The 25,076-nt window shown below is 64.1% G+C and overlaps 1 protein-coding gene across 4 annotated transcripts; it reads right to left on the minus strand.

Moving 5' to 3' along the window:
* Positions 1–1,764: 1,764 nt before the first annotated feature.
* Positions 1,765–25,076, minus strand: TNKS1BP1 (tankyrase 1 binding protein 1). 4 transcript variants are annotated; one of them, XM_075928581.1, is made up of 12 exons: positions 24,920–25,076; positions 18,133–18,283; positions 16,835–17,585; positions 16,186–16,258; positions 13,002–14,657; positions 8,846–11,844; positions 5,361–5,664; positions 4,664–4,811; positions 4,230–4,366; positions 3,656–3,822; positions 3,038–3,111; positions 1,765–2,237 (listed from the first exon to the last, which is right to left on the minus strand). In XM_075928581.1, exons 2-11 carry the CDS (start codon positions 18,233–18,235, stop codon positions 3,051–3,053), a joined length of 6,399 nt encoding a protein of 2,132 aa, XP_075784696.1. In that variant the 5' UTR covers positions 18,236–18,283; positions 24,920–25,076; the 3' UTR covers positions 1,765–2,237; positions 3,038–3,050. The 4 variants fall into 4 exon arrangements, with proteins under 4 accessions (XP_075784696.1, XP_075784699.1, XP_075784697.1 ...); XM_075928584.1 differs by lacking the exon at positions 24,920–25,076 and adding an exon at positions 19,122–19,299; XM_075928582.1 differs by lacking the exon at positions 24,920–25,076 and adding an exon at positions 19,122–19,256 and having other exon boundaries at positions 5,361–5,661.

Consider the following 25,076-nt stretch of genomic DNA (forward strand, 5'->3'; position numbering starts at 1 on the left):
CCATTGGGGTTTTATGTGTGGTCCACCGCAAGACATTTACCATTGTTCATGTGCTGGGTTACCAGATTTTGCTGGTTTCCGTCCATGTCGATTTTTTTCCTACCGGTGTTACTAAAGTGACACACACGTCAAGTGAAGGGAGGTGGGTGCTGATTGCTCACAGCACTGACTGAGAGCACCAAGTGCTCGCTCTGCGCCCAATCCCAGCGCTGCTGTGGCTCGGTCGGCGCCCCCTGCACATCCTACGTATGCCAGCGCCGTGAGCAAAACGGCCTGGTCCCAGGAGACCATCTTGGTTCTGACCATGTTGCGGATGAAGATGGAGGCGGTCCCATCCTGCGGCCCTACACTAGCTTAGGTTGCCCATCGCCAGAAGACATGGCTACTCTCCACTTCTAACTCTAGTCTAGCTTAAAAAGGGCCGATTCAGGGGCAGGTCTGTGGCCCGTCTCACGTCCATCAGCCCACACCATCACAGTGGCCACTCGTGGCCTTGGAATCCAACTCCCCCTCAGTGTCCTTGCTAGGAACGGGAGACCCCGCCCATCGAAGGACTCCTGAAATGAATGGCATTTAGGCACCTATGGACCGTTAGGGATCCGACCTACATAACTTGGGCACAAAGCGCGTGGCACAACCAAGCCAGCGCTGGTGAGCCTCAGACCAACGGCTCTGCCATGAGCCCCCCCCGCCCCCTTCTTCTTCCATGCATGGCTTTGTCCCCATGAGGAAAATGCAGCGCCGCTGTTCTCCACAGAAGGTGAGACCAGGCTAAGGAGAGGAGAGACCACCCCACTGCACCCAGCAGAAAAGGACGATCAATGTACCGTGCCTGTAAAATCCAGAGTAGAAACACCCCCCCCCCGCTCAAGTGACTGCACCAAGGCGAAGGTGCCTGCTCTGACTTGTCCTGGGCTCCTAGCCAGCGCCGGTCCCAGGTGAGACAACTCTGCTTACGGAGCGACTAGAGGTTCCGTCCGGCGCTGGCCACATGCCAGGGGAGGGCCAGGTGTAGGCTGTAACCCCCGGTGGCCATCAGGCCAAGGGCAATGCGTAATGGAGACGAGTCACAGACACACCCATAAAAACACCCCAGACACACCTGTACCCAGGTTTCACCCTGCAAACCCGCCCAGAAGCTGCTCTGAGGGCAAATTACGTGGGTGAAGTTTCCCTAATGTAGGCCACACCCGCCCTTGTGTGCACAGTGACCAAGGGATTCCTCACCTCAGCCCGCTCAACAAGCCATAGGGAGAAACAGTATTTCCAGGGCTAGCTGGTGTCCAGCGGCTGTAGCTCCGCTGGTGTCAAGGCAGATCCCAGCTGGTGTCAAGCGGCCGTAGTGTCACTGGGGTTAATTAAACTGATTTACAGCAGCTGAGTCAGCCCCCATGACAGCTTGAGATCCCGTCCCCGGGAGGAAGAGGAAAGGGGGTGGAGGGGGGCAGTAGGGGAGAGGAAAAGGTCTGGGCCCCGAGGTGAGGGACTGGGCCTGCCTCAGCTGCTCAGCACTATGGAGCACCAGCTCAACCATGACCTGACAGGGCTCCGGTTCTGCACCCAGAGCTGGAGCCCATGAGAACAGCTGGAGCCCCCCAAACCCAACAGCCCCCTGCAGCCCAGGTTGCCAGACTTGGGGGAGCAGGTAGTCCGGGGGGACGACACCCGGGCTGGGTTCCCCCGGGCCAGCCCACCCCACTGCGCGCTCGCCTCTGCCCCCTACTGACCGGGCAGGGATCAGCAAGACCACAGCCACCGCCGCCGTTATCCGAAATCGTTTATTGTCTCATCATGTGCCATAGAAAAAATAGTCGTTGCTCTTGGCCAGGAAAGTGGAGGATAGCAGCAGAGAGCGAGCGAACACCCTGGCCCCTGGGGCTCCCCCCACCCGCACCTCAGCGGGGAAAGGCCACGGCCGGGCCCTGTCACCGATTACAAAGGAATAGAGGCTGTCGACCAGGTACATGGTACAAAGGGCAGAGCGGAGGAAGCAGCCGGCTCGCGAGGGGCAGGGACAGAAGGACCCGGCAGCTCGGGGAGCGAGTGAGTGAGATCCAAAGTGCATAGATAGACCTCCCTTGCCCCCGCTCCCACCCCGACTGCCCTGCTGGGGGCTTCGGCTATGCACGGCCGGCAGGGGGCGGGTCACCACTCACTGCACCTTCCTCTCTCCCCCGCCCCCGACGAGCCTCTTTGGAGCATCAGCTGTCCCAGCCCCAGCAGCAAGAGAGAAATGCCTGGAAGAGATAAGACACAGCAGGCGTTAGACAGGGGGACTGTCTCCCCGAGGTGCCGCTACGCCTCTCTGGAGGGAGCTTCGCTGCCCGCCGCTGTGTGTCATGTGCTCTACACCGCCGAGGGAGATTCCCCCCCACCCAGCCCAAGTGGTCCGCACCTGTTTCTGAAGCAAGAAGGTCTAAACTCAAAGGCAACCACGTAGTGCTAGCACCCCCATCCCTTCCCCCTCCTTCCCAGCAGGATGTTTTCCTGGTTGGATCCATCCCTGGGCTGGGGGGGGCAGAGGGATTCCCGGCCAAATCCATCCCCCTGCTGGGGAGGGATGGGGCTCCCGACCCTTCCCTCACAGGGGACAATTTCCAGGTGGATCTGTCCCCCGGCAGGAAGTCCCCCCCCCCCCCTTCCAGGTGAGTTTCCCTCCCAGACAGGCTCAGAGCCATGCCCCAGAGAAAGGCTTGGTGCCATACCCAGCAGCACCCACCAGGTGGCGCCAGGAACACAGAGCTGGCAGACAGGCTGGGGCCGACTGTAGGATGCCCCCAGCCTGCCCCCCTGCTCTGCCCAAGGACCCAAGGGGGAATCTCCCGTGGGTGGTCAGGGGGCCAAATCCCTCCAGCTGCCTGATTCCCACGGCCTGACAGCAGCCCACTTGCACACAGGCTGCGCGCGCACCGGCCCCTGTCTGGGGGGCTCAGGCCAGGCCTCCCTTCCCAGGGTCCCCCCCCCGGTGCCAGAGGGAGGGGGCTGGTGCCGGCACGAGACACAGGGGCAGGCGGCCGGGCGCAGACACGGGCCTCACCTGAGCAGGGCCGTCAGGACTTCTTCTTTTTCAGCTTCAGCGCTTGCAGCCAGTGGGGCGAGGAGGCATCTGACCTAAGGGGCGAGGGGCAGCAGCCATGGTAGAGCTGACAGGGGAAGGGTGGGTCTTCCACACACACCCCCATCGCTCCCCCCCATCAACTCCCATCTACAGGATCTTCACACCCCCGACACTCACACCCATCTACACACCCCAACATCCCCCCCATCTACACACACATACCAATACCCCCCAACAACTCCCCCATCCACACACACAAACATGCAACCCCCCAGGCACCTCCACATCTATACAACCTCAACCCCAGGGTCTAAACCCCCCATCTACACACATCCCACCGACTGTTCCCTGTAAGCTGAGAGTTTGGGCAGCCACCCAGCTGATCAGCAGAGCGCCCACTGCCGGCAGGCAGCCTGTGTTTGTGCTGGTGGTGTACGTCACACACCACATTTATTCCACACATGGATGGAAAAAAAATAAGAGGAACATTGACCCCCACCGGCCCACATCTCCACCCACCCACCCAGACACACACACACACACACACACACACACACACAACACACTCCCTACCAGACACACACTCCGCACACTCACCCTGAGGATTTCTCTGGCTTGGGGGGCAGCGCCAGGGGTTTCCCCCCCAAGCCAGGGAGCTTGCAGGACTTCGAGCGCTGGACATGGGGCTCCTTAGGCAGAGCTGTCTTGGCCTCTCCCGGCTGAGCCCCCTCCTCCACAGAACGGTTTCGGCCCCGCAGCTTGGCCTGGGGGGCGGGGGACGTGTCAGACACACAGAGGTTCTGGCTCGGTCTGTACGAATGGTACGTCCCCACTGACCTTCCTGTCAGGGCGGGTTCCCCACCGTGCCCCTGAACCCTTCCATCTGATCTGGGACCTCCTCAGCCCCTCCTCAACCCACCCACCCCACCACATCCTGAACCCCACACAACCCTCCCCCACTCCCCAGCCTGCACCTCACCACTCAAAACCTCCAACCCTCCCTCGACCCCAGCCCTGCCTCCCCTCACCAAGCTCCCTCTCTCACTGATCATTTCCAACACCCCCGCCCTACTCAGCCCTCCCCACATCCCACAGGCACCAGCTACAGCCCTGGCAGCCCCCCTCCCCCACACACAATTGCCACCCTGCCCGGGAGCCTGGCAGGAGCTACCTTGAGAGCGGAGGGGCTCAGGCCTGGGAAAAGTGGCACCTTTATCCCCTTGGTCGCCGACGAGGACCGTGCCCGCCTGCTCTGGGGCTCCTCTGCCGCCTCCTCATCTGAGGACTCCCGGTGCACCGTCCTGGGCTCTGCCGGGGGGGGAGACAGAGGGTCGGCGTCAGGCCACGCAGGGCTACACGCCAATGCCAGGCAACGTGTGCCAAGAACATGGGTGCCAGATAGGATCCCGGGCCCACACTCACAGGGAACATCCCCCTACCCACCTCACCCCCATAATGTGGCATAACTGTGCCGGGCCACCCCAACATCACCCCCATGGCTGCGCCGACAGCACGCCAGACAAGCACCGCATGGAAATCCCAACATGCCACTGAACAGGAAGTCGGGGGGGCGGGGGGGGCGCTGCAGCCTGGCCCGGGTCCTACCTGTGGAGTCCCGGAACATCCAGTCAGCCGCCTCCGCCTCAGACAGCCCCTGGGTGCCGGCGGGACGTGGGGCTGGCGCCCGGTGACCTCGCTTGCGGCCCAGGTTGGCTCTGTTCCGGTAGACGGCGCTGTCGAGAACTTCCGTGTCCTGCACGTGCCCCGGGAGACGGGGGAGGGTGGGAAGAGATACTGATCAGTGGCCAGATGTGAGGGGAGGGCTCGGGGGGACATCTCGCTGCCCCACCCACCTTACAGCCTGGGGCTCCTGTGATGGCCACCGATCCGGGAGAACCACGGATCCGCGCCAGGCCACAAGGGGAAAGCCCGTGGGGGGGAAGGGAGGCAGGCTGGCCCATCTGCCTCGTGGCTTCCGCAGGGGCCACCCCAGCGTTGGAGGGAGCCAGCCCCAGAGGCGACCCATGGGGAGGTGAGGCTCCCTCAGGGCCCTGGGACACGAAAGCCTACGTGACTCGCCACGGCCAACGAAGGGTTAAGCCATCCAGCACCGGCCCCTTCCAGGCAGGATCCCAGGCGTCCCCCATCGGCTCCCACGCAGCATGGGGGGCCCCCGTGCAAGGGTCACCAGGGAAGGGGGGGAAGCTCCCCTCCGAAGGCAGCCCACCTTGCCCCACGTCCCAGCCGTGACCCGCACCAGGCTGGGGGGAGCAAAGGCTGCTGGGAAACCCGGCAGGCTCACCTCCAGGAAGGCGAACTCCTCGCCCGGCAGGGAGAGCTGGCTCCCGCGGCGCCCCGGCTGGCTCAGCCGCCTCGCTTCCCTTGGCGGCCAGCCCCCGTCCATGGCGTCTGAGGGGCTGGGGGCACCGTCCCCATCCGGCCGGGGCCCGTCGTCCTCCTCCCGCAGCGAGAGGGACGGGTGGGCGTCGGGGGCAGCCGGCAGCCCCCTCTCCGCACTGGGGCTCTTGCGCTGGGTGGCCGCCTTGGCCAGCATCTCCTCCAGCAGGAGGCTCGGGCCAGAGTGCGCTGGGCTGACGGGGCCACTGCTGGGGGAAGGAAGGGTGAGAGCCGCCCGCCCTGGTCCATGGAGCCCCTCACCACCCCAGTCCTCTGCTCCCGGCCCCCTTCTGTACAGCCCCAGGCTCCCCCCTCTGTCCAACCCTCACTCCCCTCCCTGCCTCCTGTTCCCCCCACTCCATCCCCTCACTCCCCTCCCCTTGCCCCCTCACTCCCCCCTCTGCTCCCCCTCCCTCCGTGTCCCCCCATTGCTACCCCGCCTCCTTTGTTCCCCCCACCCCAACTCCCCTCCCTGCCTCCTCTTCTCCCCCCTCTTCCCCTGGTAGCGCTGTTCGCCAGGCCTGCAGCCCTCTCAGCTGGCCTTACGGGGCATAGGACAGACAGGGCCTCTTGCTCAGGAAAGGAGTGTTGTGTAGCCCCAACTCCAGCCACAGGGCCTTAACGCGCCTGCCAAGCAGATCAGAATCGTTACCCCCCTGGGGAAACTGAGGCACCGGGCAGAGAGGCAACTTGCCCGGAGACTCAGTGGCAGAGCTGGGGCTAGCCCCCAGACGTGTCCTGATCCCTGGTACCTACGTCACTGGGGAGGGCAGGCAGGTGCCCTGACCGGCAGCAGTGGGGGGAGGCCTTTGGAGAGCCCCAAGAGGGGCGCACAGACAGGGAGCACAAGAGCCAGGCCCCAGTGCTCATGTTATAGGCGCCCCGCTACAACCCCCTGCCTGGGAGCTGCGCTTAGCCAGCAGCCAGGGCGCTGTGTTCCCAGCCCAGCCGACTGTTGGCTGGTTCCGACCTCCAACAACTGGACGGCCATGACCTCATCCACCACCAACAGCAGCCTGGGTCCTTAGGCCCCGGAGCTTCCCTGCAGAGCACCCAGACCAGAGCGCTGCTGTGAGTTTGGGCAGGAGGGGGGGGGGGGGGGGGGAAGAGGGTCCCTTTCTGGGGATACTTGGGGAGCCAGGACTGCTCCAGAGGCACAGATGTCCAGAGCCACTTGGGAACCCCGCTCCTGGGTTGCCCCGCCCGTGCTGAGCGAAGCAGCTGGATCCCACAGAGGGACGCGCCGGGGACACGTGGTCTGAAGGAATCCAAAGAATTAAGCCAGCAAGCTGAGGGCGGCTGGCTGGGAACAGCTGCTACGCAGGGAAGGGAGGGGACGCGGATGCAGAGGCAGCTTTAAGGGAAGCACCACAGCACGAGACGTCCAAAGCAGCACCGCTCCCGGGCCGAGAGATGGGCCAGGGGGCTGCCAACCCCCCGCCCGGCCTCAATGTGTCAACTTAGCTCTCCTGAGGGGGACCAGAGGGGGGGGGGGCAGGGGGAACATCAGGACAGATGTTGGGGGAGGGAATAGGCACTTACATTGGGGAACGTCCCCATCAAATGAGGACAACTGGCCACCCTTAGCTCTCCTCCCTCCGCCTGCCTGGATTCTCCTCTGGGACTTGGGCTCTGTCTACACCGCACGAGTATTTCGGAACCCCGAAGACAAACTCTGAAATCGCTCATTTCAAAATAGCGTGTCCACACGACAGGGAAATTAGTCTGAGGCAGGCTCCCCCAATTTAGTGTCCCAGGAGGCCCTGGGAGCAATTACTTTGGATGGCCCGGGGGGAGGAGCTATTCCCAAATAGCAGCATGGAGCATCCACGCTACAGCTATTCCAAAACGTCCCTATTTGGGAAGAGGCGTTCTCCCTCGCGGCATGAGGTTGACAAACGCCGACATAAGCTGCCCGTCATTTCGAAAGAACGGGCTTGCTGTGTAGACGCCCGCAGAGTTATTCCGAAATAACGCTGCTGTGTAGACATACTCTCAATGATCAGCCATCAGATGGCACCCACTAGGGAAAAGCACAAAGTAGAGACAGCTGTGTGTGTGTGTTGGGGGGGGGGGGGGGTTATTGGCAAGGGACCCCCTCACAATTCTGGGACTCGCCCCTTCCCTAGAGATTAAGGCCAGAAGCCACTAATGGATCATCTGCCTAACCCACCCAGTTCCCCAGGCCTGAGCTCAGAAGCTCCTGTTTGGCTCCCGCGTGTCTTCCAGGAAGATGGCCAGGCATCGTCGGAAGACATCTAGGGATGGGAAATCCACCACTGCCCAGCCCTCGCTCCTGATCTGAGTGTGTCATGTGACCAGGGCTCAGGTGACTAGGAGCCAGGCCTGCAGAGAGGACAGCTGGGAGGAGGAGGAGATCTGGGTGCGGGGAACGCAGAGGCCACACACCCCGCGGGGAGGCTGCCAAGGAAAGGCGGGAGCCAAGCTGGGAGGGGACGCGTGTCCCAGACTGGAAGAGCCACAGGAACGGACGGCACAAGGCAGCATGTCCCCTGGGCCTGATGCACCACAGAGCTCATGCTGGATCAGGGCAGGGCAGGAGGAAAGAGACGGGTGGCAACATTTGCCAAGGAGCTGAAGCTGGGGGATGGGCAAGGCCCCCACCAAAGCCAGCGGCGGACGGGGCGCAACCGAGGCAAGGGACGGCGTAAGGCGCAGCCCACCCATGCAGGCCGGTCTGGTCAGCTCTCGACGACTCCAGGCCCACTGGACGGGAGCTGGGCTTTGATCCAGGGGGGCCGAGGGAAGTGTCCGGGCACTGGTCCTGCCCATGCTGTATGCTGAAGAATACAACCGCCCCAAGACAGACAAGCAGGCTGGGCAGAGCCTACAGCGCAGAACTAACAGGCTGTGGGGGAGCCACAGAATTTCTGGAGGAGCCACGAGCAGCTTGAGAAAGGGAAACAAGTTTCCATGACCATGGCGGCTTGTCGTCTCGAAGACGAGGTGCAGAAGCAAGGGGGGGGGCCGTAGGATGCTACGCAGTGGGCTGAAGGCAACTGAGCTGCCCTGATCAAGTGGGCATGAGGAGGTGCGTGACCATGCTGGGCAGTAGCCTCAGGGCTTCCCCAAGGAGAGGAGACGTTAAGAAGAGGAACTTACTGCTGCAGGATCTTTGAGAGCTCAGCAGCAAACAGACGTCGGGAGTGCTGATCCCCACAACAGGAGTACTTTGTCTAAACAGTCCCAGGCTGGGAGTGGGACAAGACCTTCCCTCCTTTCCCTCTGCCCCCCCCCCCCGAAAACAGCTGCTGTTTGAGACCGGCCCCTCGCATAGGTAGGGCACCAAATGCTCTGATGAGCAGTGAAGGCCGAGATGCAGCCCCCTACACTTCCGCCCAACCCTCCCACCTCCAGCGCAGCCCTTACCTGTCTCCATGCAGCTCCAGGCCAGCCAGGGATGTGGCACCGGGTTGTTTCCCACATCCAATGCCGGCCTCACTGGCCCAGTCCATCTGCCCCACGGCCACCTCCCCAGGCTTCGCAGACCTCTCGGCCCCGGAGCTGAACTCGCGGCTCCAGTAAAACTGTCTCTCTCCGGCCTCCGTCATGCCCAGGTGCCCCAAGCCGCTGGCGGTGGCCGAGTCTCCCGTGCCGTCACCGGCCCCGTCTGACTGCCCCACGCCAGGTTCCCGGGGTGGATCGGCGCCCCCCGCCCCGAGGCCACTGGAGGGACCCGTGCTGCTCATGCTGCATGTGTATGTCCAGTCCATCCATCCCCCGCTGACAGATGGCTCCGTGACACCGAGACCTTGACCTCCAGCCCAGTCGGGCTGCCCCACGCCGGCCTCTCTGAGCTCCTCCAGGCCCACCCCTTGGGAATGGCCAGCCCGCTCGGGCAGGGTCTCGCTGGCAGCGACGGGCTCCAAAGCGGCCAAGCCAAAGCCACCTGCCCGCTGCGTCCCGATGACGCCAAACTGGCTTTCGTGCTCAGCCCCTCCGACCCCGAACTCACGGGTGCAATCCCGCCTGGCAAAAGAGAACTTGCTCTCTTGCAGGCCGCTGCCGTTCCACCTGGGCTTCCGGGCCTTGGGGGCTCGGATCAAGCTGCCGGCATCTTCGACCCCAGGGCCAAAGGTAGAGTCTCGGTCTGTAAGGCGACTGCCATGGTCCCCAAGCCAAGCTGGCTTGTCAGGGCTCAATGCGCCGTCCTGTCCAGCACCATCACCAATTCCGAACTCGCGGGTCCAGAGTTGCTGGCCAGTGCCAAAGTCCTTGTCCTGCTGGGCGGTATCCCCAACACCGTACCCACGGGTCCACTCCCTACCCTGCTCGTGGGACTTGGCACTGCACTCCCGGGTCCAGTCTGGCTTCTCAGGACTACACTCCTTACCCGGACCATCAGCAGGACTGAACCCATACTCACGGGTCCAGTCTGGCTCGTTGGTGCCAAACTCTCTATCCTGCCGGACGGTATCACCACTGTACACACGGGGCCAGTCTGGCTTGCCAGAGCCGAATTCTCTATCCTGCCGGGCAGTATCATCGACACCAGGATCACGGGTCCAGTCTGGCTCGTTGGTGCCAAACTCTCTATCCTGCCGGACGGTATCACCACTGTACACACGGGGCCAGTCTGGCTTGCCAGAGCCGAATTCTCTATCCTGCCGGGCAGTATCATCGACACCAGGATCACGGGTCCAGTCTGGCTTGCTGGTGCCAAACTCTCTATCCTGCCGGACGGTATCACCAACACCGGGATCACGGGTCCAGTCTGGCTTGCTGGTGCCAAACTCTCTATCCTGCCGGGCGGTATCACCGACACCAGGATCATGGGTCCAGTCTGGCTTGCTGGTGCCAAACTCTCTATCCTGCCGGGCGGTATCACCGATATCACCGACACCAGGATCATGGGTCCAGTCTGGCTTGCTGGTGCCAAACTCTCTATCCTGCCGGACGGTATCACCGACACCGGGATCATGGGTCCAGTCTGGCTTGCTGGTGCCAAACTGTCTATCCTGCCGGGCAGTATCACCGATATCACCGACACCAGGATCATGGGTCCAGTCTGGCTCGCTGGTGCCAAACTCTCTATCCTGCCGGACAGTATCACCGACACCGGGATCACGGGTCCAGTCTGGCTTGCTGGTGCCAAACTCTCTATCCTGCCGGACGGTATCACCGACACCGGGATCATGGGTCCAGTCTGGCTTGCTGGTGCCAAACTCTCTATCCTGCCGGACGGTATCACCGACACCGGGATCATGGGTCCAGTCTGGCTTGCTGGTGCCAAACTCTCTATCCTGCCGGACGGTATCACCGACACCGGGATCACGGGTCCAGTCTGGCTTGCTGGTGCCAAACTCTCTATCCTGCCGGACGGTATCACCGACACCGGGATCACGGGTCCAGTCTGGCTTGCTGGTGCCAAACTCTCTATCCTGCCGGGCGGTATCACCGATATCACCGACACCGGGATCATGGGTCCAGTCTGGCTTGCTGGTGCCAAACTCTCTATCCTGCCGGGCGGTATCACCGATATCACCGACACCGGGATCATGGGTCCAGTCTGGCTTGCTGGTGCCAAACTCTCTATCCTGCCGGGCGGTATCACCACCGTACATGTGGGGCCACTCTCTAGCCTGTCGGGTGGTATCACCCACACACAGCTCGCGGGCCCAGCCTGACTGGCAAGTACCCGACTCTCTATCCTTTTGGTTGGTATCACCACCGTACATGTGGGGCCAGTCTGGCTTGCCGGAGCTGAACTCTTCATCTTGCCGGGCGCTATCACCGACACTGGACTCATGGGACCAGTCTGGCTTGCCAGAGCCGACCTCTCTATCCTGCCGGGCGGTATCACCAGCACCAGGCTCATGGGTCCAGGATGACTTGCTGGTGCCAAACTCTCCATCTTGTTGGTCGGTATCCCCACCGTACATGTGGGGCCACTCTCTATCCTGCTGGGCGGTATCACCAACAACAGGCTCATGGGTCCAGTCTGGCTGGCCAGCCTTGAATCTCTTGTCCTGCTGGGTGCTCTCCCCAGTGCCGTAGGAGTTGCTCCAGTCCAGTTTCCTGGTACTGAATTCCCCATCCGGGCTGTTGGCACCGCCCACGTTGTATTGGCCGCTCCAGTCTGGCTTGCCGGGGCTGAAGTCTCCCTCCTGCCGGCAGCTCTCCTCCATGCTGTAGGCATCAGGCCAGTTTCCATGCGCCGCGCTGGACTCCTGCAGCCGCTCCGGCTCTTTGTACGCATCGCCCCAGTCCCGCGTGCCCGTGCCGAACTCCCGATCCTGCTCAGTCTCGCTGGCCCAGTCCGTCTTCCCCGTGTTGTGCTCGCTGGCCCAACCAAGCTCACCGGCTCGGTGGGTCCCTCTGATGCCAAACTCACTGCACAGATCTTTCCGCGACCAGCCAAGCAGGCCCTGGGAGAAAGAGGGTGAACAGGGTTAAAAGAGGCCAGAATGGGGGGGAACAGGAGTGGATCAGCCCCTCCACCCCAAACGGGCCTGGCTATGCGAAGCAGGCAGGGTCCCAGGGATCTGTCTCTAGGGGACATCACCCCCAGCTGCAGCATTGGAGTCCTGGATTATCCTTCACTCCTGAGCAAGACAGGAGACTCGCTCACCCTTCGGTGGTCTCCAATTCACGAGCCCCTTTGATCCTGCCCCAAAGCCCTTTGCGCTCCGCACCAGGGGGAGCGAGAGCTCCCTGCGTGATCCCAGCTCATCTGAACCCCCACCTGGCCCAGCCCAGCGGGGCAGCCCAAGTCCCCCCACCCAGGCATGGCCAGAAGCACTGTCTGTACTCACAGCCGGCCTGGGGACACTGCATTCACTCGTGTACCGAGCACGCCCGGCCTCATCCCGCAGCGCCAAGTTAGCCAAGAGTCGCTCCAGGACAGACGCCCCGCCAGCCTCTCTAGCCATGGCTGTGGCAGGCGCCCCACGCATCCCAAGAGGGGCCAGGAGAGGCCAGTGCTAAGGCTGCCTTCAGCAGCTCACCCTGCCCCGGCTCGCCCCGGCACGCTCCGCTCTGCCTCCGCCCAACCCGTCCGACTGCTAATCACACGCCGCTGGCGGCCACGGCCCGGCCCCGCCAAGCTGAGCCCGCTTGCTCAGCACGGCACACCCACCCCTCACCCCGGCGAGGAGTTAACCCCTTCCACTGCCTCAGACTGGGATGGGCCCAGAGGGCCCCCTTCTGGGCCTGGGGAGACACCCCCCACACACCCTCTCAGGAGACAGCCCCGCATCCTCCAGATCCAGCAGGAGGCGCCCTACCCAAAGTGACACCTCCTCCCTCCCTCCCAATCCCCCCCTGTGGACAGTGCCCCCTGCTGGGGCTGGGGAAACATCCTCCCCACACACCTGGAAGATGCCCCCCATATTCCCAGATCCAGCAGGGGGCGCTCTACCCAGAGTGCGGCACTCCCCTCCCTCACACTCACTCAGGAGAGCACGCCCCCTACTGGCCCTGTGGGAGACGCACAGGAGACAAAGTCCTTCCTCCCACTCCTCCCCTGGCACCAAGAGATCCCCCCCAGGGCCCCTCTCCCCACACCCAGCCACCCTTCCTTTACCTCTGGCCCTGCAGGCTCCCCAGGCTCAGGGATGTTCTGCCTCTTGGTCTCATCAGCGCAGGGCGGTGGCGATGCCAGCAGCTGGTCCAGCCAACGCGAATGGGGATGCAGCTCAGAACCCGGCTCGCCCGGCCGCAGCCCCTCCTGGCTTCCCCCCGCCAGTGCCAGGCCCCCCGCCGAACCCTCCTCCTGGCAGGCGCGGGCACCGGCCGGCCTGGGCACATCAGCCAACAGGATAGGGGCCGCTCGCTCCAGGCCTGGCTCCAGCTCTGGGTCCGTCAGCTGCAGGGGGGCACCCAGCAGTGGCCTGCCCTGCTTCTCCCAGAGAGCCTCTGCCTCGCCCACCACTGCAGGGCCCTTCAGCTCAGTCACGGCCAGCTCCCTTTGGGCATCAGGGCCCCCAGGGCAAGTGGCTTCCAGGCTCCCTCGTCTCCCTGCCTCCACGGGGCTGCCTGCCTTGTCACACGGGGCCTCGGTGGCACCCCCTGGGGGGGCAGAACTCCCGGCTGCCTCGGTGTCCTGCCCATCCAGGGCTACCTTGGGAAGCTCGGGCCTCAGCCCCTCAGAGTCGCTCCCCTCGTCAGGCCATTTGGGGCTGGGGGCCAGGCCCTCCCCATCCAACTCGCCCGGGTCAGAGAGGCCAGAATCGTCGGCCTCTCTGATGGGGGATCTGGGAGGTTCCCACTCTGCTGCCCGGGGCGGGAACGCCCATTCGAACGACTGCGACAGGCTCCAGTTGGACTCGCTTTGCAGAGGCTGCCCGCAGTGGGGGGGGCCTCCCCTGGGCAGGGCAGCCAGGGAGCCTCCAAGAACCCCCATTCCTTGCCCCTCGCCTGGCAGCTGCACCACGCCATCTGAGGCACGCCGGAGCCCCAGCTGCGGGGGCTGGAAGCCCTTGTCCATTGGCACGGGCCCGGAGTCACTGGGGGGCAAAGGGGAGCCCTGCTCAGGAGATGAGGGGCCATCAGGGGACCTCGGGGTCTCAGCAGGCCCATCAGAAGACCCAAGAGATTGAGAGACACCGATGGAGAGTTTAGGAGACAGACTAGGGGTGTCTGGAGATAGAATAGGAGATTTGGGGGCCCCTGGGGAGTGAGTGCTTGTGGGGGACAGGTCAGCAAGTGGTCCTGGGGCCAAAGGCCGCCCTACAGGGGGGCTGCCGGTGAGCTCTGTGGGGGCATCAGGGGGGCCTGGTTCCAAGGGCTGGCCTGCAAGAGAGCTGGGGGAGAGCTCTGTGGGGGCAGCAGGGGAGCCTGGTGCCAGGCCCACAGGAAGGCCAGAGGGAGGTGGGGACTGCCCAGGAGTTTCGGGAGACCCCGGGGAGTGGGCAATGCGGAGGCAGGGTTCCGCTGGAGCGTAGGGGGCGCCAGGGGCCGGAACCAGGCTGACGGAGTCCTCAGCCAGAGCCTCGGGAGTGTCAGGGGAGCTAGCCCTGACCCAAAGGGGGAGCTCAGTGTGAGCAGGGTGGGAGCACGGGGCGGGGAGCTCAGGAGGCAAAGCAGGGGACCCGGGCGCTGAGGCAGGATGCTCGGCAGGGAGATAAGGGGCCCCTGGGGCCGGAGCAAGGCCAGCAGAGGATCTGGGGGAGCCAGGGGCCACCCCGAGGGGGAGCTCAGCCGGAGCTGCGGGAACGGGGCAAGGCCGGGCTGAGAAGAACTGTGAGAAGAATGAAAATCAGAGTCATTAGCCATGCACCCCCCCGAACCGACCAGGCTTCCCCCCCATCCCCATCTCCCAGCTGGCCCCCCAACCCCAGCACCGGGAGCTTCCCGCCCAGGGCTGCCCTCCAATTCCCAGACGGACCCAGAGTTTCTCCCCTCCAAATGGCCCCTTCTCAGCCCCTAAGCTCCAGCTCCCAGGGCTGGCCCCATGTGATGGCCCCCAGCCCTGGGCACTTTCCCCCTCCCTGACAGTCTCTGACCTCCTCCACCCCCTGGCTCCCAGATCTCCCCCGCCCTGTTCCTTGCCCTCCCCCACCCTTCCTGCTGAGGCGCCCCCTCCAGCTCCACAGCCTCCCGCCTCAGCTGCCGCCTCCCAAGATCTAGGACTGCCTCCCATGGCAGGGAGATAAAGGCAGAGAGGAGGAGGAGGAGGAGGAAAAAGGAAGCAGAGCAATCAGACCCTAGGGCTGCAGAATGGCATTCGGGGCTGTGCAGACCCCCAGCCCCACGGCAGGGAAGGCCCAATGGCCCCGCCTCCACCAGGGAGAAGGGTGAGTTCCCTGCTCTGCCCCCGCCAGGGGGAGGGAGTTAATGGTTAACCTCTTCCGGGCTCCCGCCCAGGAGCCCAGGAAAAGCAGCTGGGGGGGGGGGGGGCGTGCCTGCCCTGCCCTCTCTGCCTAGGGGTTTGGCTGAGGGCCCAATGGGACCGGGAACCGCCCGCCTGCCGCATACCTGCCAGGTCAGCGAGCCCAACGCGGTGAGTCAGGGCTGCTCCCACCTGGGCATGGGGAGCAAGCGCCGGGCTCCCAGGGCCAGGGAGCCAGGGCAGCCGCCCCCACCCCCTTCGAGAGACCCTGATTCAATTGGCCAGCCTGCTCTCCCAGGTCCACCCCACTCCCCAGGGCTGGGCAAGATAACACAGCACTGGCCTAGGAGCCTGTGGGCAGAGGAACCGTGTCCTGGGTCAGGGGAGCCACACTGTGCCCCTGGGCAAGGGGAGGAGGGGGACAGCTACGCGTGCCCAGAAGGGGCGGGGCCTTGGGTGGAAGGGGCGGGGCCAGGCAGCCAACCTTCAGCACTACCCAGAGCACTCCACGCTGCCCCCTCCCTCCCAGCCCTCAGCGCTGCCCGGAGTGCGCCGTGGGGGCTCTGGTGACAATTTAAAGGGTCTGGGGCTCTGGTAGCTGCTGCCACTGCTAGGCCCTTTAGAATTGCTGGGCCCCGGGGCAGTGGCCCCCTTTGTTCCATGTTCCCCCCTCCCCGCCGGCAGGCCTATCTTGGGGTCCTGATGGCTCCCGTCCCCTGCAAAGGACCCAGGGACTCATGGCACCCTGCAGGCCACCTGGGTTCCCACGGCCTCACTTCCTGGAAGAGCTGCAGACGCTGGCGCCCAGGGGCTGGCAGAGAATGGAGCGGAGACACGCACCCCAGAGAGAGGGAGCCCAGGAGGAGACAGGAGAGCCCGGAAGGAGCGCACGGAGCAGCGCAGCCGCCGCGCTGCAGAGGGCGAGCCGAGAACTCACGCCAGGGGGAGACGGCGGCCTCCTGCGTCCGGACTGGTCCCCATCACAGCTGGCACCGGCCGGGGAGGAGCCGCTGAGGGAGAGAGAAATCGCGGCGGGTTAGTATCCAGCACATCATTTGGGGCTCACCTAGGCTCAATTAAACCAAGCACGGAGTCCTGCCACGTGGGCCCTTAGGGGCTTTTTTCGGTTTAGCTCAACTGCATTCCTAATTGGCTGAAAATAAACCACGGGCTAGTGTATGTGTTGCAGTTATCCATCCCCCATTCCTTCTGTGAATCGTGCCATTTTTGTGGCATCATCCTGCGGCAAGGAGTTCCACAGGCAAACTCTACGTTACATGTTAAGGGCTTGTCTATATGCAGAGCTGCATCCATCTGACTTCAGGGGCGATTTTATAGAAGTGCCAAAGAGCTGTCTGGAGACTTCTAGGATTCTTCTCCCCATCCAGGAAGCACCAGGTAATAAACTCTTTTCTGGCTTCCTCTCCACTCCCAGGGGAAGACTTGGCACCGGATCCTACCACTTTGCCAGATTCTCACCCACAATGCAGTGCAACACACCCTGTCCACTCCCCCCAAACATGGAACAGACAAGGCCATAACCCACACTGCCCTGCAAGCCCCACTACTGCATATCTGCCCCTCACCTCTCCCTGGAGGCTGAGCCAGGGTGTGTCTGTGCTTCTCTGTCTGGGGGTTCTGGCAGGCATTGTCCACTGGGGTACGGGCTTCCATCCCTCTTCTTCCCGCCGGCGACCGGCTCATCCCTGCAGGGCGCTCCGCTCTCCTGAGCTTCAGGGAGCCCCAATTCCCGGGGGGCCTCGAAGCCGAGGGTGACGGTGCCACCGTCCCCTCCCTCGGCACTAGGTTGCCTCCGGAAGGCGACAAAGCCTTTGGGCCCAAAGCAGGAGCCAGCATCAGAGCTGAAGGTTGAGCGCAGCCCCTCTTTGCGGGGGCGCTCCATCTTCGCCAGGATCTCTTCCACTGTGGTGCCAGGGAAGCGCTCCGGCTTGGCCGCCACCGGCACCGGCTTCACCTTGAAGGGAGCAGCACCCTTGAGGGCTCCCGATGGCCCCCCAGCAGGGGGCGTCACAGGAGCCGGAGAGCCGTCTTCCTTGCCACTAGGCGGGGTTTTGGCTTCAGGGGGGGAGAGCCCCTTCCCATTGGAAGTCTCCGCTGGGGGGCTCTTGAGGCTAAAGGACAGGCGTTTATGGGTGGTGTTGCTGCCACTGTACGGCTTGGGACCCGCCAGCAGGTTGATCTTCTCGGCAGAGGGGAAATCAAGGCGGGGGGCCCGTGACCCAGGGGACGGTGGCGGGGCGCAGGGCTTGGCTGGTATAGTCGGTTTGGGCAGTGTGCGAGGTTTGGGCCTGACTGGCGGCTTCAGGACAGCATCACCTGGGCGGGGGGAGAAAGAGACCCTCTCAGAGCCCACCCACATGGCAGAAAAGCACCAACAGCACCCCGCCCCCCCCAGCTGGGACTGTCCTGGCCAGCCCCCCAGGAGGGACAGCCTGTCAGCCCAGGCCCCCCACCCCTCAGACACTGGGGATGGCTCGCCAGAGCCTGCACTGACAGATGCTGTCCTGCGGGGAGCTGTGATGGTGCTGCCAGCTGAGACCTTCAAATTCGTCTCACAGATGGATCACTGAAAAGCAGCTGGGCGTGTGGCCCATCTCCCACCCCCGGAGCCACCCTGGAGAAGGTCAGAGCTGACACCCCCTAAAAGGGAAAAGTGCCATTCCCTGCCCCCTACAACCAGCCTGCCCCTTGCTCTGGGGCAGGATTGGAGCTGGAGCCCCCCCGGGGGGGGGAAGGTCCCGCTCCCCACTCCCAGGCATGATGCCGCCTGTACCTCAGCACCCCTCACTCAAGTGAACTGTGCCCCAGCTCTGCTAGCCACATCCCAGCCCCTCTCTACTTTTCCCCGCCCCACAGCACATACCTGTCTCAGGGCTGCCCACCAGTTGCCCAGCTCCGGTCCCCATGCCACCGTTGGCAGTAGGGCAGAGAGGCGGAGGGCACAGGGGGTGTGGCTGGGAGGCCATGGTGGCACCTGGGCTGAGGCTCGATGAATTCGGTGCACACGTCAGCCCCTAGGAGAGGAGCAGGAGAGAAAATTGAGACTAAGTGGGAAAGTAGCTGCCAAATTCTGCCCTCCCGTCCCACCCCCAGCCCCAGCTCCCATCCAGGGCCCAGTTTCCCAGCATGCCCCTCAGCACCATCCCCCTCCCTGCTGCCCCTGTGAAGGCCCCACATGGCCCCATCACCCACCATCCCCCTCTGGTCACATGGTGCTGTCGTCTCCCAAGGATGCCCCCCATCACAGGCCTCCCATCTCACTGCACCCCAATCTCCACCACTCTGTACCCCCATGTACAGCTGGCAACCAACGTGCCCCGCCCCCACACACAGTGCCAGACCCCTCGGTCCCCACCTCTTCTTCCACACATGGTGCCAATCTCCCATGTCCCCCAGTGCGACCTCTACCTCCCCTCAGCACCCCCCCCATGCGCAGCAACAACTCTCCGCCCCTACCCCACACATGGGGCCGACCCCCTGCCCCTCCCTACACAGCGCCAAACCCCACCCCCACACACAGCGCCGGGACTCTGCCTCCCCTCAACCTCCTCCCATGCCCGGTCCCCACTCCCTAGCCCTACCCCCTCCCCACACACGCAGGGTGCCAACCTCCTGCCCCTCCCTACACAAAGCCAGGCCCTGCCGCCTCTCAGCCCCTCATACGCAGCGCTAAATCCTCGCCCTGCACTCGGCACGGTGGCGCCGGACTCCTGCGCCTCCCCTACACAACCCGACTCCCCCCCCCCGGCCCCACACGCGCTGCCACCTCCCCCCCTCACAGCCCCCCCCCCCCCCCGCCCGCCCCGCGTGGCTCAGCACCAGCTGGTCTCGCCGGGGGGGAGCCCGGCTCACCTCGCCCGCAGCTGCCGCATCGCGCCGCGCAGGCCGGGTGGAGCCGTGACTCAGGCTGCGGGGACGGGAAAAACCAGCTCGCTGCGAGGGCCTGACTCCCGGCCCGGTCCCCCGCCCGCCCCGCGGCCCCGCCCCGGTCACCGCCCCCCGGGCCGCCTCCCCTCCCCCCCGCCCCGCGGCCCCGCCCCGGTCACCGCCCCCCGGGCCGCCTCCCCTCCCCCGCGGCCCCGCCCCGGTCACCGCCCCCCGGGCCGCCTCCCCTCCCCCCCCGGGCCCGCGGCCCCGCCCCGGTCACCGCCCCCCGGGCCGCCTCCCCTCCCCCCCCGGGCCCGCGGCCCCGCCCCGGTCACCGCCCCCCGGGCCGCCTCCCCTCCCCCCCCGGGCCCGCGGCCCCGCCCCGGTCACCGCCCCCCGGGCCGCCTCCCCTTCCCCCCCCCCCGCCCGCGGGCCGGCCCCGCCCCGCCCCGGTCACCGCCCCCCGGGCCGCCTCCCCTCCCCCCCCCGGCCCCGCCCCGCCCCGCCCCGGTCACCGCCCCCCGGGCCTTCTCCCCTTCCCCCCCCTCTCCCGGGCCCGCCGCCCCGCCCCGGTCACCGCCCCCCCTCCCCTCCCCCTCCCGGCCCCGCGGCCCCGCCCCGGTCACCGCCCCCCCCCGGGCCCGCGGCCCCGCCCCGGTCACCGCCCCTTCCTTCCCCCCCCCCCGGGCCCACGGCCCCGCCCCTCTCCTCCCCCCCCGGGCCCACGGCCCAGCCCCGGTCACCGCCCCCAGCCCCGCCCCCTCGCGTCACCCCGAGCCCACAGCCCGGCCCCGCCCCCAGTTAGCCTCCCGTCCCCACAACTCCCCCCCAGCCTTCGCCCGCCCCCGTCACCACTCCCCCAGCCCCGCCCGGACCCGCCCCTCCCCACTCTACAACCCTCCCCCCCGCACAGCTCCGCCTGGCTCCCGCGTCCCCCCTCCACAACTCCGCCCCCCCCGTCACCACTCCCCTGCCCCTCCCACCTCTCCTCTGCCCCGCCTCCGAACCCACCCCACTCCCTGCCCCTCCCCTAGCCCCGCCTGCCTGCCTCCGCTCCGCCTAACCCACCCCGTCGCACTCCTCTGCCCCACTGCTGGCTCGTCCCCCCAGCCCCACCTCCCTTCCCACTCCTCCTGCCCCACTCCTGTCTTCTTCCGCAGCCCTACCTCGCCTCCTCACCCACCCGGCCCCATTCCTTCCCCTTTCCGCTGGCCCCATCTCCTCCCCCCCATTTATTCCCTGTTCCTACCCCCCAACACACACACACACACACACACCCTCCCATTCCAGCGCAGTGGGAACTGATCCCCACCCTTCCCCTGGGAGCAGGCGTCACAGCTGCCCCAGCCAAGCTGGGTGGGGCAGGCACATCTGGAAGCCATTGCGTCCCCCCTCCCCCCCCCCCCCCCACCACCACTTTCCCAGCCTCCTGGCGCGGGGATGGAATCCGAGGCAGCCCAGCTGGGCTGCGGCTGGCAGCTCCTGCCTGATCCGCCAGAGCCAAGCTAGGGTGGGGGGCTCTGTACCACTCCCCTGTTAGATTCCGGGCCAGGCAGGAATGGGGGGGTTGGGAGGGTGCAGGGGCAGGACTGCTTGGGGTAGGACGGAGTTGGCAGGGACATTGGAGCAGAACAATCATCAGGAAGTTGTTTGCCCCCTGCCAATACCCCCACGTCACACCCACCCCACAACATTCACCCACTGCCTCCCCCCACGATACTGCACCCCCTTGCTCACATCCCACCTTCCCTTGTGCCAGTACCCCCACTCTGCCTCCCCCCAGCCCAACACCCCTTGTTCCCCATCCACACCGCACCCCCCTCCCCACACTGCCAGTACCCCCCACTGCACCACACCATGCCCCCTCCCCACACACTGCCTCCCTTCCACTGTGCCAGTACCCTCCCCCACACACTGCACTGCACCCCCTCCCCACACCGTGCTGCCACCCATTTCCATACCCCCTTCCTCTTGCTCATGCCCACTCGGCTTGTGTCCCCCCAACTCACTCCTGCCACTTCCCATACACAGCAGCCTCCCGGACACGGCACGTGCTCCTCTCCCCCGTTCCAGGCCCTGGCGTCACCAGGCCTTCCGGCTGAGGGCGAATTCCTGGTGCTATCGCCACTGGCCAGCAGACAGCGCCCATCCCCTACTCCCTGACCTGGTGAGCTCTGCTCTGGGACTTCACACCGTGCCCTCCCTTGGGTGGGGAACGGATCCTCGCTATCCCACGGCAAGCCAGCGCGCACAGAGCCAGGATTTGCACCGCTCCAGCCTGTTGAGGGGCAAGTGGTTCAGTGGGCAGGCAGTGGGGGAGGCAAGGAGAGGCATGGAGGGGCACTCCCCCACTGATCTACACCCCCACAAGTGCCCCACTCCTGGGGAACCCTGCACTCCCAAAATGCCGTTCCCCTAACACCATCACAAGCAACCGCACAGATCAGGCCAGGTCCCCAGGGGCTCTGCGGAAAGAACGGAGCCATTACACAGCCATTCAATTACAGCCCAGGAGGTCCCCAGGCGAGGAATCAAGTGGAAGAGGGATTTAAGAGCGGTTCAGGCCCCAGGGAGCTTCTTCCAGACCAGCCTGGGAAGAAAAAGATTCTCGGGGGGTACCAGAGGAAAAGGTTTCAGGGAGGAAGAAGAGCCAGCAACAGGATTCATGGGGCTAGAGTCAGAGGCAACCCAGGAGCTGCAGGGCAGAAGGGACAGGGAGGGGGGCAGAGTGAAGGTGTAACATCCACAGGTGAACCTGCACCTCTACCACTTGAGGTAAAAGTCAGCTGAGGCTGGAGCTCAAACTCTTTCTCTAAGTGGTCTAAGGATCACTTCATGGGGCAGCGAACCCCAGTAAGAGTGTGGGTTACAAAAGCACCTGGCTTTGGCAAATAAAATCTTGGGGGTACATGAGCCCTCGTACCCCCTACATCACCTTTTCACAGAGTCATAGGACTTAGAAGGGTCTACAGCGGTGTTCCCTATATAAGCCATGTGCTTGTGTGGCCACTCAAGACAGAGTCCCAACCGATTAGCCAAGTGCCCACAGCTAGGCGTTGTGTTTCTATTGGTGGTGCACATTCACACATGCCTCTGTGCACAGAAAATTATTCTGCACATGAATGGAAAAGATTAGAGGGAACATTGGTCTAGGGTGATCCTCTGTAAGAGGGGCCATAGGACGAGGCTGAGAATAGGACCAACCACATAGATCGTGTCTACAGCCGATCACGGTCCCAAAGGAGAAGTCCAAGAATAGGGAGCCATGGTTGGGGTTCTGCGTAGGTGCCAGAAGGTGAATGGCAGCTTCTGGCCATGCTGGGACATGGAGAAGGGAACAATCATCAAGGCAAGAGGCGATCTTGGGGGAGGAGCCTCAGTAGAGGTGGAGCTCACAGACAACATAACAAGCAAAGGAGACTGAGGCCCTGTCCACACTACAGGCGTCACAGCGAAGATGCCGTAGCTTTGTTGCTGTAGCATACACACGGGCTACAGCGACTGATGGGGAGGTTCCATATTTGTGGCCACAGCACCGTGGCCGAGGGAAGCATTTGCCTGCCCACCTAGCCATGACTACACTGGGACTATTCACACCGACGAGTGCAGAAAGTGTGCCGGAGTAAGGCTAGGTCTGCACGACACACTGACTTCAGAACAGCTACGTCAGTTAGGGGTGTGAACCCCCCACTGAGCGGGACATAATTACACCAACCTAGCCCTCCGGGTAGAGTGCACGGAAGGAGAGCTGCTCGGATCCACATCGCTCCCAACCTCCCTCCCGTTGGCCTAGAGCATCTGCACTGCAGCACAGCACAGAGGTTTTAAGTGGAGTCCAGGCTGGGAGATGGAGGGCAGCTCAGGCACGAGGAGCCCTAAGTTGCAAGCAGCAAGCAAGCTGAAGCAGAGGAGGGAATACCCAAGAGTTGCCAGGCCTCTGAGGCAGGACTTCCACCTCATGTTCAAGCCAAGAGCTGTCTTAGGACAGACAGAGGGAGGGAGCAGGGAGGAGTCTAAAGGGACATGCAGCTAGTCATGGTCACAGCTAAAGGTGGCACGTAGGAGACCAAGGGCTTATCTATACCACAGAATTCAGTCAACTTCAATTAGGTTGACCTACAACCTCCACAGCGATTGAATCAGCTGTTGGTGTCTATGCTACCTTCCTTACTGGTGGTGCGCATCTCCCCTAGGAGCTCTTGCAGGGCACCTTGTGAACTAATACCAGCCGTGAAACTGACAAGAATGTTAGTTTCACTGCTGGTTGAACCCCTACTGAGAAAATGAGCCACCAGCTCAGAGCTAGGGCCTTTTCCCCCCCACCCTCTTCCCTGCAGGTGTTCCTATCCCCCTCCCTGCTGCCAGCACCTCCCCCCACAGCTGTTACACTCTGCAAAATTTGTGATTTCTTCCTGCTCCTCCCCATGCCTCCAAACCCCCAAGCCTCCTTCCCCACCACCTGCAGCCTGGTCAGCATCCACCCTGCAGAGCTCCATCACCCCTACACCCCCTGTTCTTACCCTTCACCCTGCCCGTGGGACCCCCAAACACTTTTTTTAAAAAATTTGGGTAGGGGAGGAGGCTCCAGCTGTCAGCTCCAGGCAATAGAAGTAATGCAGCATACTAACTACATCGACCTAAGCGCTAGGCCTCTTGTAAAGGTGGAGATATTAGGTCGGTGTAGCGGAGGCTTTGTCAGTGGGAACCCTGACACTGACAGAATGTGATCAACTCTGTGGAGCAGACCAGGCCCAAGCCTGGGGAAGGCAAAGGGACAAGTGCAAGAGGGCCCCATTCGGCTCAAGGGAACAGTGCAGCGTAATGGACAGGGCAAGGCCCTTGCTTGCAGGGACTCTGGCACCTGCAAATCTAGGGACCAGCCCAGCTAAGCGCTCACTCACCTGGAGCTAGAATCCAGGAGAGTGAAAGGCAAAGTTGAGCCTTCGCCTTCCTCCTCCAGCAGGAAGGAGAATCTGATTAGCTACGTAGCCAGGGGATAACCAAGCCAGGGTGAGGAAAGGGGAGAGAGGGGGAGCAGGAGAGGAGAAGGGATGGAGGTGCAGGGGGTGGGTGGTCAGGAAAGAGGGCACAGGGGTCGATAGGGCATCAAGCGGAGGGCCAGGTGGCTGAGGGTGGCACAGTGACAAGACTGGCCGCTCCCAGGGACACAGCCTCACACAGCTCTTCGGAGGCGATTCTAGGAGCTGGTCCAGGGCCCGGCTTTGGCAAGGGCCCAAGGGAAGGGTCAGCGAGGGGAGGGATCAGTGTGAATCCTCCAGGGCAGGCAGAGGCCCTGGCCACAGCCCGGAGCAGCCCCTGGGTGCGGCTGGAGACAAGAGAATCTAGTATGGGGCACCCCCAAGACACCGCACTGCGACCCCCCCCCTCCGTGACACACTGCGGCCAGCAGGGGGACCCCATAGGCTGCCCCTCGCCCACCCTTTTCCCTCCCTGCTGCCAGCGCCTCCCCCCCCCCCCCGCAGCTCCCCCGCCCCACAGCTGTTATCACAAACTTTGCTGAGCGTTCCTTTCTGCGACTCCCCACGTCTCCAAACCCCCAAGCCCCCTTCTCCCCCCATCTGCAGCCCGGCCAGCATCCGCCCCGCAGAGCCGCATCGCCCCTGCACCCCAACCCCCCCGTTCCTCCCCGTCACCCCGCCCACGGGACCCCCAAACAGCCCGCACACGCCTCCGCAGCCCCGGGCACGCTCAGCACCCACCCCCCAAGGCAGAAGCCCCGCGCCCCGCACACGCCCCCTCCCCGGGTCCCGGCGGCTCCTCACCGGGCTCCGCGCCGCGCGGCACCGCCCCGACCCCCCCCCCCCCGCGCATATTCATGAGAAGCAAAACAAGGGCGGGGCGGTCCTCCGCCCTCTGCTGCATATTCATGAGTTATGCAAATCACCCGCGCTGGACACCGCCCGTTCCCACGTGTCACCC

Source organism: Pelodiscus sinensis, chromosome 4 (assembly GCF_049634645.1).
Source record: "Pelodiscus sinensis isolate JC-2024 chromosome 4, ASM4963464v1, whole genome shotgun sequence".
Lineage (NCBI taxonomy): Eukaryota > Metazoa > Chordata > Testudines > Trionychidae > Pelodiscus > Pelodiscus sinensis.